The sequence below is a fragment of the Hydra vulgaris genome, chromosome 01, assembly GCF_038396675.1.
Source record: "Hydra vulgaris chromosome 01, alternate assembly HydraT2T_AEP".
NCBI classification, from domain to species: Eukaryota; Metazoa; Cnidaria; class Hydrozoa; order Anthoathecata; family Hydridae; genus Hydra; species Hydra vulgaris.
Window position 1 is genome coordinate 73,580,001 of NC_088920.1, and position 18,181 is coordinate 73,598,181.

Genomic DNA, 18,181 nt, shown 5'->3' on the forward strand with positions numbered 1-18,181 from the left:
TTTGCTACATTGGAGAGTAATTGTAACTGTGGTGAATGAACCCTCCACCACTCCAGTATGTCATAGCTCTTTTGTGGGAACCCCAATCTTTTGTAAGCATCTAATTCTTCATCAAAAGGGTTTGATATCAATGTGTCCAAGAATCCATACTGTGGACTGTCATGATTAATCATCTTAAAAAGGAGCTTTTCTGCTGGGGTAAGTTCTTGGTCTGGAGATGGTGCTATAGTTTGTTTTGAATTGAGTGATAAATCATCACCTGTTGCACTTAGTTTCAATTGTTTAATTGTTTGACACTCTTTTTCAAATCTTGACAATAAATGATCTTTAAATTCTGGGTCTAAAAAATGCGACAATGAATTGTTGGTAATATTAGAACCACAGTCAGGGAGCCTTTAGTTGAGATTTGCAAGAATTTTAGAAACAAATCAGCTTTTGTTTTATCATTGGCCAAAATAAAGTTCTTAATTTTTTCTTGGATATTATATAGGCCAGGAGTTATGAGATGTCCTGTGGGTCTTTTCTCTGCAGAAATACACTCTGAGAAATCACTGATCACTTTTAAAATTGGAACAATTTTCTCAATGACTTCAAATTGTTCTTGAATCGGGATGATTGCCCTCTAAGTAATCAGTTTTTAAATTATCAGCAGAAATAATGTCAAAGCCTTGTTTAAGGTGCAAAATTAATTCCATGCACATTGAACTGCTGTTCCATTTGGTTTTACATGGAGTAATGATTTTATTAAAATTGATTTTTTTTGGCTGTACATTTTGACAAGCATTGATAATTCTCTGTTGACTTGAAACTGACTTGTGTGTTCTTGTTGCCAATAATCTACAGGCCTTGAACACATCTTTAACTTCCTTAACCGCTTTAAAGCTTTCGATAACCACTAAATGGAGTAGATGTGCTGCACACGGTATGTTGCTGCAAATTAAAGTTGATTTTTTCATTCCTAAAATAAAATAGAAATGGATTTGACATTATAAAATGATTTTAGTTACCATAACTCAACATTTGACGTTTTTTTAATGACATTACGTTTTTTATTATTAATTTATTCTAATATTCTCAGATCGAGCAAGAATCCAAATTTTTCATTGAGATCAATTGGCATGGTTATGTACCACTACCACCTTGGGAAGAAAGTGCAGAGAGTTTAATTAGAGTTAGCATGCAGACATCGTATGGATCAAATCAACTAACACTCTATGAGACAAACATTAAAGAAAAATTAGACTTAAAATAAGACTTGACATTTTATATACATTTTCACTTGTGGGTTTATAAAAACTTTTTGAATGGTCTGTCAAGCAGCAGTTTATTACTTTTTTTGTGGCGCTGCGAAAAAAGTATTTTAAAAAAGATTTTACCTAAAAGCATGTTGGCTCCGCTGTTGGTTATGGCTATCATTTCACAATCATTATTAAAAGGTATTTCTGATAAAATAGCATCAGTTTTGGAAGCTATACTGTCCCCAGTATGCCTCTCTGAAAATGCATTGTATCCAAGCAAAAAGAATTTTAATTCAAAGTTTGAATTAATGCAGTGCAAAGTTAAGGCTGTATATGAATCATTACTTTGACTTGACAATAGATCTGAGGTTAAGTCAACTGAAGCAACATTTGATAAATTGTTTTTTAGTATGCTCATCACTGATTCTTGAATATTAAAATGCAAAGTTGGAAGTTAATTTAGAGAAAAAGTTGTGGGAGACTGTATGTTTGTTTCAGGTCACAGAAATGACATAAGTTCTTTGAAAGCATCTGTTACAACATGTGCAAATGGTAGATTACCCATACAAAGCTATAATGGTAGATTACCCATACTAAAATGTCATCTTAAAGATTACCTTTAAGATGACATTTTAGCCCTGTTGTGCAACTTTATTTTGTGCTTATTTGAGCTGGGCACAACTTACATTGAGCAATGTTTTTGCTATGGCTGTCTTTTATGAAATATTCCCAAAAGAGACTTGCTCGAGGCATTTTTTGCTGATTATTATTTCACTTAATAAACTTAAAAACAATACTGAGACTGTAAAAATATTTGTATCTTGTTATAACAATCATCAAATTAATTAATATTAATTATTAAAAACTTCCTTTTAATACAGTGCAATCTCTCTAATTCGAATCTCCTTAATTCAAAAACCTCCATAATTCGATTAAATGCAAAGTCACCGTGAAATGCGTTTAAGAAAAATCAACTTTCTATAATTCGAAAATCTGACTTAATCGAACTTTTATTTTTCCCCATAAAATTTGAATTAGAGAGATTCTACAGTATAACGTTTAATAAAAATTTTAATAATTATCTTTAGTAAAATGGGAAATTAATGCTTATTAAACTTCTTAACACGACAGTAGTAGAATGAAATACCGAAATATACCTCGGTAGTGACGGTAGTTAAAATTTTTTTTCTTGAAAGTACAGTATTGTAAACAAAAAAATATTGCTTGAACTTATGGTAGTGTCGATGGTCAAAACACTGTATTTAATGAGGGTTCAAGAGTTGGGTAACACTACCGCTATATCTTAGTTAGAATTTCTATTTTGTATAGTCTTCAGTTCTTTTCTTCGAGTATTGCTGTATTATTCTCTAGTTTCTTATAGCTTTATTTTGTCGCGTATTCTTAAAATGCTTACTATATAAAAAATGTGGTCAAGTTGTCTAAAAAAATTACTTAAAGCGAGGACAAACAAGGTATGCAACCACACGCGCTTCCTGTTACATTTGGGAAGCATCTAATTACATTGCATGCTTCCTAAAGCATGCAATGTAATTGAATTACATTGATTTGTCAATTGTCAATTAATTTGTCAATCGTCAATTGAATTACATTGATTTGTCAAATATCAAATATTGTTTGAGTTTCAAATATTATTTGAGTGTAAAGCCAATGACAATGTGTCCATGGATAAAAAATATTTTTTATTTCACATTAAACCTCAATAATGTTCATGATTTGTTATCTTGTTTTGTTAAAATTTTTAAAATGCGTTATTTTAAAGTTAGAACCTTTGAGGTAATTTTCAAATTAAATAATTTTTTTTAAATTTAGGCATATTTATTTTGTAATAGGTACTTCCGAATCAACCTGTTTATGCATATTTACCTCTAAGAAGTTATGGTTTTAAATTTATAATACAAGCTGATTTTGAAGTGCCTTCTTCACGGGAAGACATTAATAAAGATAGCGCATGGAATCAGTGCATATTACAGCATATACCTAAACTAGTTGTGGAAGCTTTTCATTGTTTTAAGGTTTTAAGAGTATTTTTTATAATTGTTTTATATATATATATATATATATATATATATATATATATATATATATATATAATATATATATATATATATATATATATATATATAAATTTTAGATAGATTTAAATTTCAAAAGTTTTTTTTGATTTTCTTTCAAGAATCATCATCACTTCACTGGTTTAGAAGGTGTCATTAAATATTTAAAGTTTATGGATCTTGAAGATCATGTTCTTGGAGTGTTTAAACAAGTTAGTCACCAAATTATAAAGTCTTTGCAGAGAGAAGCATGTTTGCCAGCTATGTCAAAAGATTGTAATTCATATCCTCAAATGCCTACCACTTGGGTAATTCCAAGCTGCATAATCAAACCACAAGAGAACGTCTTAAAAGTAATATCTCAAGAAATGCTTCAGGAAAAGCTCGGGCTTTATTATCTTAATAAAGATGTTAATACTGTCATTTCAAAAAGAATGTTAATTTCTTTGGGTGTTAGTGAAATGACATTGGAATTGTTGTTAGAGATTTGCAGATTAGTTGTCCATCAGTTTAATTCTTCACCACAAACAGAACAGGTTTGATACTTATTATTAATTTAAATTTTTATTTCTTTTTTTTCAATTTTTTTTTTATCATTCATCTATACTTATTTGATGCGGTAGTGGTGTTGTGGTAGAGCGCTCGCTTCATAAGCAAGAGGTTCTGAGTTTGATCCCCACCACGTCCCGGGTAGTACCACGCTCGACTTGTTTCTCTGCGCAGTAGCTTTTTTTGTCAAGGTTCGTGTCTCCGAGTAATAGAGTCGAGAGAGGGTTATAACCACAATTAAGTAGCCTCTTTGTCTGTAGTGGCCTTCTCGGCCTTGGGGAGGTGAATTAACAAACAAAACAAAAAAAATTTAATCTAAATTAATGTAATAATACTACTAAAATAATTCTTCATAACAAATTATTAAGACAAGTTAATTTTTTGTAAATAATTCTTTTTTAACTTAATTTAAAAGTAAGAAACTACCTGCTCGTTTTCATTGTTAATGGCTTTATATTGTTTCATTTTAGTTAATTCGCCTTTCCGCTATTCATTTTTTAAATTTCACATGTAAAGCATTATGGGATAACTGAGGCGCAAATAAACCAAAACATAATTTTTAACTAAATAAATAAAAACAAAGTGTAATGTAATGTAAAAATAATTTATCTCTAACAGTTCTAGATCTTATTTAATACATACATATTATTTGTGGAGCCTAAAGTAATTTACAACCCTTAGTTGTAGAGGAATTAATTTGATGTAAATTATATATGCATTATTAATAAAAAGATATCTGTATTTTTTTTTTGTATATAAAAAAAAAAACACAAAATACTTATAATAAAGTTGTTTTCAATAAATTTTCAGCACATTGTCATATTTTTTGCTGCTCAAGATTAATGATGTCGTTTTTTAATTTTTTATTAACTTGTTTACTGTCTGAATCGTTAATGCATTTCTTTATGAGGTTATTTAAAATTGTTGTAACTATTTCTTTTTTCTTAAGTTTCTTAGTAATCCAGGGAAAACATACTCTGTAAAAAATTTCTAAAGTCTTTCTTTATTTATATTATATTTAGGATCAGAATAAATTCTTTCACAGTTTTGATCACTTGCTAAATATACGAAAAAAATCAGCATGTGGATAGCTACTTATAAATAACTGGTGTTATATTTAGTTAGTGTTATATTTAGTGTTATATTTAGAGTTACTCTATAACTCCGAAACACGAACCTTGAGGAACAAGGCCGCTGCGCGGAGAAACAAGTTGAGCGCGGTACTACCAGGGACGTCGTGGGGATCGAACTCGGAACCTCTCCCTTATGAAGCGAGCTCTTTACTACTACACCACTACCGCATTTTTGCCCTGACTAACCCTGACATGACCTAGAGTAGATAAAAAGAGTTACTTTCCACAAACAGTACTTTAAAACACCTGGCTTGATATTTTTGAAATTCATTAGGAATAACACTTATCTAAAAAAATACTAGAGACAGAGGTTCTATTACCAACATAAAATCTGTGACCAAGTGTTTGTCAAAAGTCTAATTTGACTTAAGTTTTTTCATCTGGTTTTAATGGGTGATGTGGAAGTTATCAGACAAATCCTAATTTCATTATTTGAGCATAATAATTAGTTTTTGTGGTTTTATGCGTAGGCATAAACCTTCTATAAAATATAAACTTTATTATTTGAAATACAATTATTTAAAATGAGGTTAAATGCAGCTGAACGAGAATCTTTTCGAAAGCGACTAAAAATGCTTTTTGTAAATAAACCTAATATAAAAAATAAAAAAAATCATAAATCATTTTGAAAAGGAAGGATTTCCTCGAAGTACAATATATGATAACCTAAAAAAACTTGAAACTGTTCAATCGTTTTCTGATAGAAAGTCCTGGACTAGAGAAAAGAAAGCCGAATTAACGAAACTTGTCAACAATCGAAAAGGGGTCAGTCAGAGAAAAATAGGTATTAAATTTGGTGTAAATCAATCGACAATTGGTTGTCAGTTAAAAAAAATGAATATTAAATATAGAAAACGTGAAAAGACTCCAAAATACACTATAGAACAACAAATAAAGGCAAAGAAAAAAAGCAGGAAACTAGTTAACCAACTCTATAACACAAAATCGCTTCTAGTCATCGATGACAAAAAATACTTTTGTTTTGCAGGGGACAACATGCCTGGAAATTCTGGATACTACACAAACAACAAAAAGACATGCCCAGAAAGTGTTCGTTTTACAGGAAAAGAGAAATTTCCAAAATAATTAATAATGTTGATAGCCATATCTGACCGTGGTATGTCCGAGCCATTGTTTCGCACTTCCAAGGCTGTAGCGATCAATTCATCAATCTATATTAATGAATGTTTAGAAAAACGATTTCTTCCATTTATTCACAAGTATCATGGAGACTTTAATTATTTATTTTGGCCAGATTTAGCAAGTTCTCATTATTCTAAAGATTCTCTAAATTGGATGGACCAATATGTCTGTTACGTTGATAAAGAATCCAATCCCCCAAATGTGCCTCAAGCACGACTAATTGAAAATTTTTGGGGACATTTGGCACAGAAGGTTTACGAGGGAGATTGGCAAGCTTCAACAGAGCAAGTTTTGATTGATCGCATTAAACTAAAACTACAAGAAATTGATTTAAACTTTTTACAGTCGCATATGAAAGGCATCAGAGTAAAATTGAGATCAATTGCAGATGGCGGTGTTTTTTCATATAAAAAATAATATATTTTTATTAAAAGATAAATGCTTTATTTAAAAAAAATATAATAGTAGTTTGTTTTTTTATTTATAAATAAGTTATTGACATTTTTATTTTGTCCGATAACTTCTGCATCACCCGTTAGGCAACATTCAAACTTGGCCAAAAATTAAATATTGCTGTACAATTTTCTCACTCACAGTTTAATATTTTACTATTCAATTTTTTTTCAGATATTTTATCTTTCAATAAAAGTAACCACAGTAAAACCCCTAACTTTTTGCACAAAAGAACTAGATATATTGGTTCTTTTTAGCCTCCTTGACTGTTGTAGCCTTCTCGGCTTTGTGGGAGTGAATTAACATAAAAAAAAAGATCATGATATGCAATTGATGAATAAAGATTTCTTGTAACGTTGAAAACACGAGAATCAGTTGACTGACTGACTATAGCTAGTTTAGAAATAGTTCTAGATGATGATCCAGTATTTTCTTCATAAATGAACAAAAATTATTTCCTGGTCTGGTTAATTTTTACTTTTGACATCGTTTTTAATAATAATAATCTTTCAGGAAAACATTTTTTTTTTTTTATAGAAATATAGTAGGAGTGCTATGTTTATGTTTAATGTTTATTTTTTGTATCATTTTTTGTTTAAACTCTCATAATTGAGTCAATTTTTCCTTGGCTGTCTTAGTTTGTTTATCTTAAATATTCTTTTTTAAGGATTTTAAAGCTTTTTATCAATGGATTGGTCAATGGTTACACACAGTTTACCTTCGACTTCAAGATCAATGTGATTGTAGTGAAAAAACATTTAATATTCTTCGTTCATTATATATCTATCCAATGAGTGACCAATCACTGAAATCTTTAAATCATCACGTGGTTTTCTTTCCTGTTTCTGATAACAACAAAATAAAATTTAATAAAAAAAGTATACCAATATTTATTCAAAATAAAAAATTTAACCTTATTATGCAAGAGAATCATTTTTATATTTTACATTATTTTCAGGTGTTCAACCAATCTATCTTATTGAACAAGATCTTCTTATATTGTCACATGATTTTATGGCGTGTTTGAGTGGCATTGAACAGCAACAACTCAAGAATTTTTTATGTGATTTAGGCGTAAAAGAAATCACACCTTTAGACATAATACAAAATTGTATAATCCCTACCTTTAAATCTGGGAAATGGAAGGTATCTGTTGTTTATTTTTAGCAATTTTTTTGGAGTGAATAGTTTGGATGTTTCACACTATTAAAATAATAGAGTATATATATTTTTCAAATGTTTTCTATGTATATTTATAATGTGCATATTTATATTGTGTTTTGACAACAGTGTCAGACTTATTTATTAAAGTAGTTTTTAAATAATTTTATGCTTCTTTGCAAAACCTTTAGCTTTAGTTCTCGTAGCTTTTTCTTTTCTTTTTTTTCCTTTGCCTCTAAAGTATTTTAACATGGAGTTTTATTACAATTATAATTTTAGTGTTCTTGTCTCTGAGTGAGTTTCTGAGTTTCTGCGCTTGCACTGAGTTTGTTACCTGCAGCTCATTCATCTCTAACACACTCTTTTCATATTTTTTTTCCAAGAGCTGCAACTTAACATAACCAATCATCTTGAATCTTTACCTTCTAATTACCCAAACATCATCCAAACAATGAACATAACAATCTTCATTGCCAATATTTCACTGCTACATATTTCACTGCCATATGTTTCACCATACATTATAACGGTTTGAAGGCATATATTGTACTAACACTCTATTTTGAAGCCATATAATGTACTAACACTCTATTTTTCCACTTATATTTATTTTAATTTCTGTTTTGGCATTAAAAATATCATTTTTACTACGTTTTTTACAGTTGAGTTTATTTTTAATAAATTGTTCAAAGCAATCAAGTTTTATCATTTTTTCAGTTTATATAAAGGAATCTGGTTTTATATGTAGTAAGTGCAATTAAATACAATAAAAAAGTTTTTTTTTCTAAATAATTGTTAAATTTGTTTTTGTTTTTTTTATTCAATTGTTAAATTTTTTTTAATTTTTTTTCTTTTTTTTTTTTTCAATTATTTTAAAAGTATGTTAGTTTAAGGACTTAAAAACATCTAACAATTACATTGCCACATTCATGGATCTATAAATCTGTCCTTCTTAACACTTCTGTTATTTTTTAAAATTTATTTTGGATGTTATTAAAATTGTTAAGTTTCACCTAACTAAAAATACAATTTGTTAGTCAGAGAAAAATTAATTAAAGAAAAAAATGGGTTTCAAAATATTATAACAAATAAGTTGTACAATAAATAAATTAAAAGTTTTTGATAAAAAGGCTTCAGCTAATTAATAAAACATTACTCTTAAAGGTTGTGTTTGTTGTTGAAGTTATGTTTATTATTGAGGTGCATTTATCATTGATGTTGTGTTTATCATTGAGGTTGTGTTTATTATTTAGGTTGTGTTGACCACCTTAATTACATGTAAATTGAATAATAAAGGCATATATTTTGGGGTATTTTAACAATCAAAATGTTGATATCACCTTGATAATTTTTTGAAGCATTATTATAACTTACAATATAGGTATCAAACATCACTATTAATAAAAAATATATTACTGTATTTTTTGACTTTTCTAAATACAGTTTCTTTTGTAAAGTTTATATATATGTCAAGTCAGCAAAAAATTTATTGCTAACTTATTTATGACAAAATTAGCTATATCTCAATTTTATATTGTAAAAAATAATTGTTAAAATCTTTTTGAGGGAAATAATAAATTAATTATTTTAAGTTATTTGCAACTAAACATATTACCAACCCCCTCCCACCCTTCCTCCTTTTTTTTTTGTTTTTGTTAAAAGTATAAAGACAAGTTAAAATGAGAATTTTTTTGAGTAGCCATATTGTGCAAAGTAGCATGAAACTAATATTTGAAATCAGAAGCAATAATATAATAATAAAGTAATAAAAGATAATACCCTAAGAATAATACCCTGACAGCCTGGTCAAGTTTTTATATTTAAAAAAATGTTGGTCCTTTACAAAAAAATAAGCTTCAATAAATAAATTTATTATTTCAAATTATTACTCCATTAGGCCTCCAAAAAACTTCAACGAAAAATTTGTAACAAAACAAAATTTGGAAAATATTTGATTCGGAAAATATTTATTTATTTATTTTTTTTTTTTTTTTTTTTTTTTTGTTGGGGGATGGGGTAATGCCTAATTGCCCCCCCCCCCCCCCAAAGTTTCAGAATGGTTCTACGTTTTGTTCATAAAATATTGCTATTTCAAGAGGAAAAACAATTTTGCAAAAAATGCTGATGCAGCTTAAATAAGACAATTGATTCCTGATTATCTCAAAAATCGTAAGGAGAAAAAACTAGCAAACTCCAAATCATTTTTTGTTTTTTTCTGCTGATTTAACATAGAATTATCCTTAAGTGCGTCTAATATGAAAGTTATCTTTATAAATTACAGCAATAATAATACATAATATAGTAATACAGTAATAATACAGTATAATTTTTAATAAGTACAACAGGTTAATCTGTTGTTAGACATATTTTTTTTTTTTTTTTTTTTCTATATTATTATTTATATTATTTTTGGATTTTTATTGTTCAAAATCTTATTATTTACATTTTTGTAAGCTGTTTATTTTAAGTTAGGGAAGTTACAAAAATTTTTGCATAATAAAACATATACGTCTTATTTAATGATTTAAAAATGCTGTCAGTAAACTAAATTGGCTGGGAAAGTATATGATAAATATCAACAACAAAAAAATTAAAAATAAAACTTGTAATTATGTTATAATTGTGTTAAACATAAAAGAGTAAAATTATATTAATATAAGTTGTTAGTTTATTTACTAATGCAAAAGTTTTATTTACTTATACAAAATTTGCAAATACAAAAATTATTTTTTTTAATTTACAAATACAAAACTTACTAAATATCTAAATATGTCGTTAAAATTTACTTGCTGCTCGTGCTGTTAACAAATCTCACTCTGCCCTTTAAATGTTTACAAGAATAGTTTTTTTTTAGGAAAAATCAGATAATCTGGTTGTTGCATATGTTAATTATCTTCATGAACAGTACATGTTAGATTCTCAAATTTTTGACATCTTGGAAATTCAACAATGTATAATGTTACTTACAAATAAAGGATTTCGATCTCCGTTTGATTCTTCTAATCCAATATATTTTGGACGTGAATATAACAATGACATTGATCTACAAGATAGCTTTCCTTGTAAGCAGGCATATTGTGTTATTTATAAATTAGTAAAAATGTTGAATAATAAAATAATATTAAATTGATAAAATTAGATGAATTGCAAAATAACATTTAATGCAAGGTTTAAACACTATCTACACAAAATTAAATATTTATTGAGTGATCTGATGTTTTATTTACTATTTTTTTTAAAAGAGGTTATGATGATGATGATGATGATGATGATGATGATGACGATGATGATGATGATGATGATGATGATGATGATGATGATGATGATGATGATGATGATGATGATGATGATGATGATGATGATGATGATGATGATGATGATGATGATGATGATGATGATGATGATGATGATGATGATGATGATGATGATGATGATGATGATGATGATGATGATGATGATGATGTAATTTAATTCTTGTTTAGTATAAAATATTATTAACTAGAATAATTGAAGAAAATTTAAATTTAAATAAAATATTTACTATTATATCTTAATTACAGTTTATTCTGAATTATTACACTGATTATTATTTTAACTAATTAATATTTTTTATCACTATTTCAAACAGTATTTTACTGTTAGGTTATTTTTATTTACTGTTAATTTTTTATAGCTGCTGACTGGACTTTAATTAGCAGTTGTTATCTTAGTTGTTTATCTGACATTGAAAAAGTTTCTCTAAAGCGCTTCTTAAGTTCGTTGTCAGTACATACATTTATGGTAGTAAGAAAGACAATTAAAACTCTTCATGTTTCTGATTTGGTTAGTTTTTTTTTTGGTTTACTGATGTTTGCCATTGTTATTGCTGTTTACCATAGTTATCACTGTTCACCATTGTTGTTGCTGTTTACCATAGTTATCACTGTTCACCATTTTTATCACTGTTTACCATTGTTATTACTGTTTACCATTGTTATTGCTGTTTACCATTGTTATTGCTGTTTACCATAGTTATTGCTGTTTACCATAGTTACTACTGTTCACCATTGTTATCACTGTTTACCATTGCTATCATTGTTTACAAACCCTAACCCTAACCCTGCTATCACTGTTTACCATTGTTATCACTGTTTACCATTGTGATCACTATTTACCATTGTTATCACTGTTTACCATTGTTATCACTGTTTACAATTGTTGTCACTGTTTACTATAGTTATCACTGTTTACTATAGTTATCACTGTTTACAGTGAATTACCTGCTTAAGTGAATAACAAGCTTATGCTTAAAACTATTTCACACATTGAGTTATATTTGCTGCTTTAGGTGTCGTCAAAAGTAGTGAAAATATTTTTGATCTTTTCTCAGAGCCAAGTTAAATATTTTATGCCTATTTTTTACCTAATGAGGGTTTTTACCTGATAAGGGTTACATTACGTAATGTTTGAGTTAAAAAAAAAAACTTAAAACTATAAAAACAAAAAGAAGAAAAATTTGCGAAGTTTTCAAAGAGGTTTTTGAAATAAATTACTAAAGCAAAAAAGGTTTTTCTTTTAAAATAAATTTCAGAGGTTTTTAGTTAGTTTTACACAACCTTTGTATAAAGAAGATTTATCTGTACATAAAACACTTAAAAAGAAAAAAATTCAAAACTATTCTACATACCTTGACGATCAATTAACAGTGTGGGGAGGGGGGGGAAAGCAGATATTGGCGTCCATTTGTTAAGCATCTTAAAGTAATGATTTAGTTTGTCTGCACACTTGAGGTAAGAAAAACATTTCTCAAATAAAAAAGCAAAAACAACATTTGTTGAAAATATTATACAAGGTCTTAATATGCTCCAAGGGGGTCAAAAAAAACTTTTAAAAAAAGTTATTAAACATTTGCCTCTCACATCCTTCACCTCTTTCATTATTTTTTTTTATTACATATCTATTTTTATTACATATCTACAAATCAAATTTTATTACATATCTACAAATCAAAGTTAACATCTGCTATGACTACCTTCATGATTCTTGCATGTGTGGGTTGGATACCTCTGGTATTTACATTAATGCTTTTTTTTATTTATTAATTAGATTGCTAGTTGTTGGGAAAAATATTTTGAAACTTGGCCACAGACAATTGATGATGCTTACATAATTGACGATCTCGAATGTCCTGAATTTAATCAGGTAGTTGATAGTAAAAGTTATCGAGAGATATACGGCATGCTGGAAGAATTCGATGAACGTTGGAGTAGCGAATTTTCTAAGTTTAATTTTATAAGACCTGGATGTCTTGTAAAAAATACTTCAGGAGAGGTTATATCATCTACATTCTGCTCATTTCTTCTCAAGGTATCTACATTCTGCTCATTTTACTTTTTTCAGGTATACATATTGTTAATTTCTACTAATTACTACTTAAGTAGAAATTAACAAATAAGTAGAAATTCTTGAGGTATCAGTTTCATTATCTTTATTTATAACTATTGATTATACTACATATATTCTCTTTTTTAATATTTGTGTTTATGATATTTGTTTTTATGAATTTTTTCTTTTTAAGGTTTCTGTTTTATGATAATATTATAATATAATAACAAATATTTATTTTATTATAATATTTAATATAAATTAAGTATTTTAATAAAATATGTCAATATTTTAATAAAATAATATTTATATATTATGATATTTTTTATATTTTATTATTATATTAATTATATATTATTATTATAATGTTTATGTCAATATTAACTATATTACATTAATACATTAATTATGTTTATTTCATCGGGTGTATACGCTGCATTTCGCTACATTTTTGTCTCAATTTTCTCTTAGTTAATCGATCCTGTTAATTTAAGTTTAAAAAGTGTTGCACCTTAACATTATCCTCTCCACCCCCTTACTTTGTTCTTTATTCGCCGCTCATTTTTTTAATCATAAATATGTTGTAATTTTATTTTCTCGTCTTTTTTGTTAAAGCTTTCTCCTAATGTGATGATTAGAATTAGAACCAAATATGCAACTAACCATTCATTTCAAATAGGAAATATTTAAAATGATAAAATTATTTAACCAAATATGCAACTAACCATTCATTTCAAATAGGAAATATTTGAAATGATAAAATTATTTAACCAAATATGCAACTAACCATTCATTTCAAATTTTTGAAATGATATTTTTAATCAGCTTTGGCATCTTTTTGATATAAATGTCATTTTAAATTTTTCTAATAACATTGAACATTAAAATTAATTTTTTTTTTCCTCTTTAATTTTAGATGCGATCTTCTGCTTGGCTCGCTAACAATGAAGATGAAAACTCCTTGTATTGTCCTCGAGACCTATTTTTAAGGAATGATCGTTTATTTTCTTTATTGGGGAATAAGGTTAATTATTTAACTAACCGAGTAAAGTCAAAAAACTTTATTCTTACTCTAGGAGTACAAACTGAAGTGAATTTCAAACGGTTCGTTAACGAGTTTATGAAATGGCGTGAACAGACTGTTTTTACCACCAATTACGCCCACACACAAACAATTTATCAATATTTTGAACAACAAAATGCTGTCTATCATGAGATAATTAATGAACTTAAAAAAGATCCGTTCATATTTTTGCCAAGTAATCATTGTAATCAGATTTTTGCTGAATCTTCTGTGGTAGAAGGCAAGTTTTATTCCATTACCAAATTATGTTGGGAGGATCCTTCGGACATACTAAATTGTACAAAAGATGAGGTTGATCACAGGCGCATTCTTAAAGGATACTACCCAGAGCATATGCAAAATTATTTTTTATATACATTAAGAGTAAGTAGATATCCAAGTGTTTGCGAATATGTAAAACTTGCGAGTACAATTGCATCTCAAACCATTCTTCCAGATCGAGACGGATGCGCCAAACTATTTACAATTTTTTCGGTTCTTGGACAATTGATGATTTCTGATAACAAACTAGAAGAGCTAAAAGATTTGAATTTTCCAGAATCAATGGAAGAACGTAGACAGCAATATGAAGGTCTTACTGCTTTTATTGATCCAATATTATCTATGCATATGCAGCAAACAGATTTGCTTAGAGAAAAAATTCTCCCGACGTCTAAAAATAATTTTTCTTGTTTGTCAGATATGCCGCTACTTGTTGATAATAAAGATTTTGCTCATATCTTTCAAGAATGTGAAAAAGTTCCATTAATATTTTTCGATTTCATATTAAACATGATAAAACTAAGTAATTCGTTTCGCTCCAAGCGTGCATTTGAAGCTTTTGACTTTAAAATGATTAAAATCATGGTTTTTTTTAAAGCTTGCGGTGTTTCACTACTTTCTAAGGTTTATATCGAACCTGAAGTTATCACTGAAAATATGAAAAGAGGTTGTGCCACGTGGGAAAAGATTATTCACGAAATTTCTCCAATTGTTCAGCGGTTTTTATATGTTAAATATCCGGTTTTTTATAGCAATTTAACTGCAAAATCATACCACGATTATCTTCAGAATTCTACACTTTTTTCTGTCGATACCCTTGAAACCGTTTATCGGTTATTTGACAGAAGTGATGTTATTGTATCTCGAAAAAAAGTTGCCTGTGTTTCTGATGCAGCTGGAAAGCGTGCTCTTATTTACATAACATCTCAGTATGCTTCTGAAAAAAATATGTTTGAGCAAATTCTTAATGAAGTTTTAAATTTATATGTAAGTCAAAATGAAGAAATAAAAGAGGAATTGTTCGACTTTATTCAAATGTATAATGCGGTGTCAAACAAAACAGATTATTTAAAAAGAAAAAACATTGCAGAGCTTTCTTCCTCTGATATAAGATGGACATATCCAGTAAGTGTTACATATAATGAAAACCAAATAGTCAGTAAACCCAGTCAAAAATTACCACCCGTACAATCGTCTGCCGTAGAAAGTAGCGGGTTAAAATGTTGGCCTCCTCGAAATCCAGTTACTACTGGTTCTATTTTAAATACAGAATCCTCGAAATATACTGAAAATGAAGTTAACGAGAAGTGGAAACCACCTGAATCAACAGTTGCAAACGAAAATTTGTTCACGAGAGATTTAGATATTTTAACAAACGATAATCAAGAATTAAACAGAAAGCGAAAACTTTCTTCGTCTGTACTCGTTGACATTAATGACGAACCGCAGTTGTCTAAAAAAATATGTGCGGGATTACCCCATCCTTCATTGCAGCATGATTTGTGCGCTCCTATTGTTAAAGATGGATTAGTCATTGATAATGAAAGTCCAGCCAATCGTTGGAAGATGACTAAAGTAGATTATGTTCCGTCAGCTGCTTGTCAAAATGTGAAATTCACAAATCAAATCGATTTTGCTCTTTTTGAAAAAATGATTTTGGAAGAGCAATACGATGATCTGCCAATTATTCTATCTGACAGTTATGAAAAAGACTTACCTAAGACAGACCTAAGTCTTGATCAAAATGAAACAGAAAGTAAACAAGTGGTAGGAAAATTAGGTGAAAATCTTGTTTATCGGCATCTGTGTGAAATTTATAAAGACGAAATTTTAAGCGGCAGAACTAAAATTACTTGGCTTAATGAAGTAGAAGAAACCGGCCAGCCGTACGATCTTAAAATTGACTTTACTGATTTAGAGCAAAAGTGCATTTTTATCGAGGTGAAAACAAGTTATTTAGATGGGAAAAAAGAGTTCGAAATTTCACCTAACCAACTTCGATTTGCTTTTGAAAAACAATCAGCTTTTCATTTGTATCGCGTCACCGGAATCAACGCAAGTTTACGAATAAGACGTTTAGTTAATTTATCAATGTACATGGATAGTAAGTCAGTAAGACTATTTATGTTAATTTAAAACATTGCTTTTTAAATATCTTTTTACATTCATGGTGCGTTATGTTTATTTTGAACGCTAACTTTAAATTTAACCCTCACTCTTGGGTTTCCCTAGAATTGTTACGGTTTGAAAAGTAAGATCTTATTTTAAATAAATCTCCTGACTTGAACGCTTAAATTATAATGATATTTCTTTTTGTAATGACTCTTTATTTTAAAGACTTTTTTGAAAGTTTTAAAAATCTTTCTATTGAAAAACTAAAATTTATTATTTTGACCTCTTCTTTTTGATTTTCACCAATGGTCTTTCTGAATTTTTAACATTATTTGAATTAACAACACTTATGATAAGTGTTACCGATATAAACCATCTGATAACAAAAACTCAGCATTAGGATGTCTCAAAAATAAATTTTTTTCGAAAATCAATATGTGGAAAAGTTCAATCATTATGTATTAGTAGCTTATAGTGAAAGTTTCATCCTCCCAAATCAACTCGAAGGAAAAAAAGATGGTTTTAGACAATTTCTATACAATAGAATTTTTCCTGAATTTCTTTGAATATTTTAAAGTTCCGAATATATATAGTTTAAAATGTAAAACACTCACAAAACACTGGTTTCGATTTAAAATATTTCTAATAGAATAAAGAAGATACAGATTTTGTGTGACAATTTTATTTCAGATAATAGTTCTAAATTGAATTGAAAAGCAACAAAAACGTGATGACAGTTGTGAAACTTAATAGATGTTCTGCCGGTATTTCTCTATAACTTTCTTGAATACTTGCTGTCTGTTATTATGGACAACCTAAAAAATAGTCAAGAAAATCAAAAAGGCAGGTTATTTTGTAAAATAATTAAATAATCCTAGCAATAAAACTCCAAGTTTTTAAAATTAATAGCTTAGTTTATTAAATAAAATAATATGGAAATACTTTTAAAAGTTTTACAGACATTATTGTATTGCATGCGCGTACATTGGGCGGGGGTAAGGGTTTGTTAGGTGCGATTGACTTCCTTTTTTTGTTATTAAAAATGAGCATGATATGTGTTTGCTATATATTTAATTGCCTAGTTTTTCAAAAACGACCTTCTCCCCTATTAATTTAAACGCAACAGGTCTGTATAATAATGTTTAGTAATTACCTGAAGAGTATCCTGAAGTCTATACTCGTTATGTCTCCTTCGATTAAAGTCTTGGATCAACTTTATGTGACGTTCTGCCCAATCATTTACCACTATAAGCTGATTTGCACAAGCAGAACTTGACAATTAACTTAGGGGCTCTTTCACTTTCGCAAGCATCTATACCTTTCTCCCTCCACAACAAAAGCTCTTCCTTAGTGATTTTTCCTAGGAGAAAAAAGAGAGAATAACTTTGCTTAGTTATAAAATCATCAAGAGATGACATTGGAACAATGACTGACTGGGTTCCAGGTTTCTCAAGCACCATATATTATTTTTCTGGAACGGCAAAATGCAGCAAGTTTTTAAGGATGTTGTTCTTAACATTGGCATCTAGATCCCTGTCAGTAAAAGACAAACTACAAGCTGGGGAGCTAGATACGAAGTGTGCCGTAGAAGGCTTTTTTTGAGAACTTTCC

At 28.6% G+C, this 18,181-nt stretch overlaps 1 protein-coding gene across 1 annotated transcript in view; it reads left to right on the plus strand.

Moving 5' to 3' along the window:
* The window catches only part of LOC100210255 (uncharacterized), a 73,066-nt gene extending 56,440 nt beyond the window's left edge, over positions 1-16,626 (plus strand). The window contains exons 14-21 of the mRNA XM_065789132.1: positions 3,089-3,271; positions 3,433-3,846; positions 7,256-7,466; positions 7,547-7,734; positions 10,604-10,811; positions 11,423-11,571; positions 12,835-13,095; positions 14,030-16,626. Of these exons, the coding sequence (XP_065645204.1) occupies positions 3,089-3,271; positions 3,433-3,846; positions 7,256-7,466; positions 7,547-7,734; positions 10,604-10,811; positions 11,423-11,571; positions 12,835-13,095; positions 14,030-16,594 (4,179 nt within the window). The 3' untranslated portion in view covers positions 16,595-16,626. The remainder of the gene's footprint in view (positions 1-3,088; positions 3,272-3,432; positions 3,847-7,255; positions 7,467-7,546; positions 7,735-10,603; positions 10,812-11,422; positions 11,572-12,834; positions 13,096-14,029) is intronic.
* Positions 16,627-18,181: the final 1,555 nt, after the last annotated feature.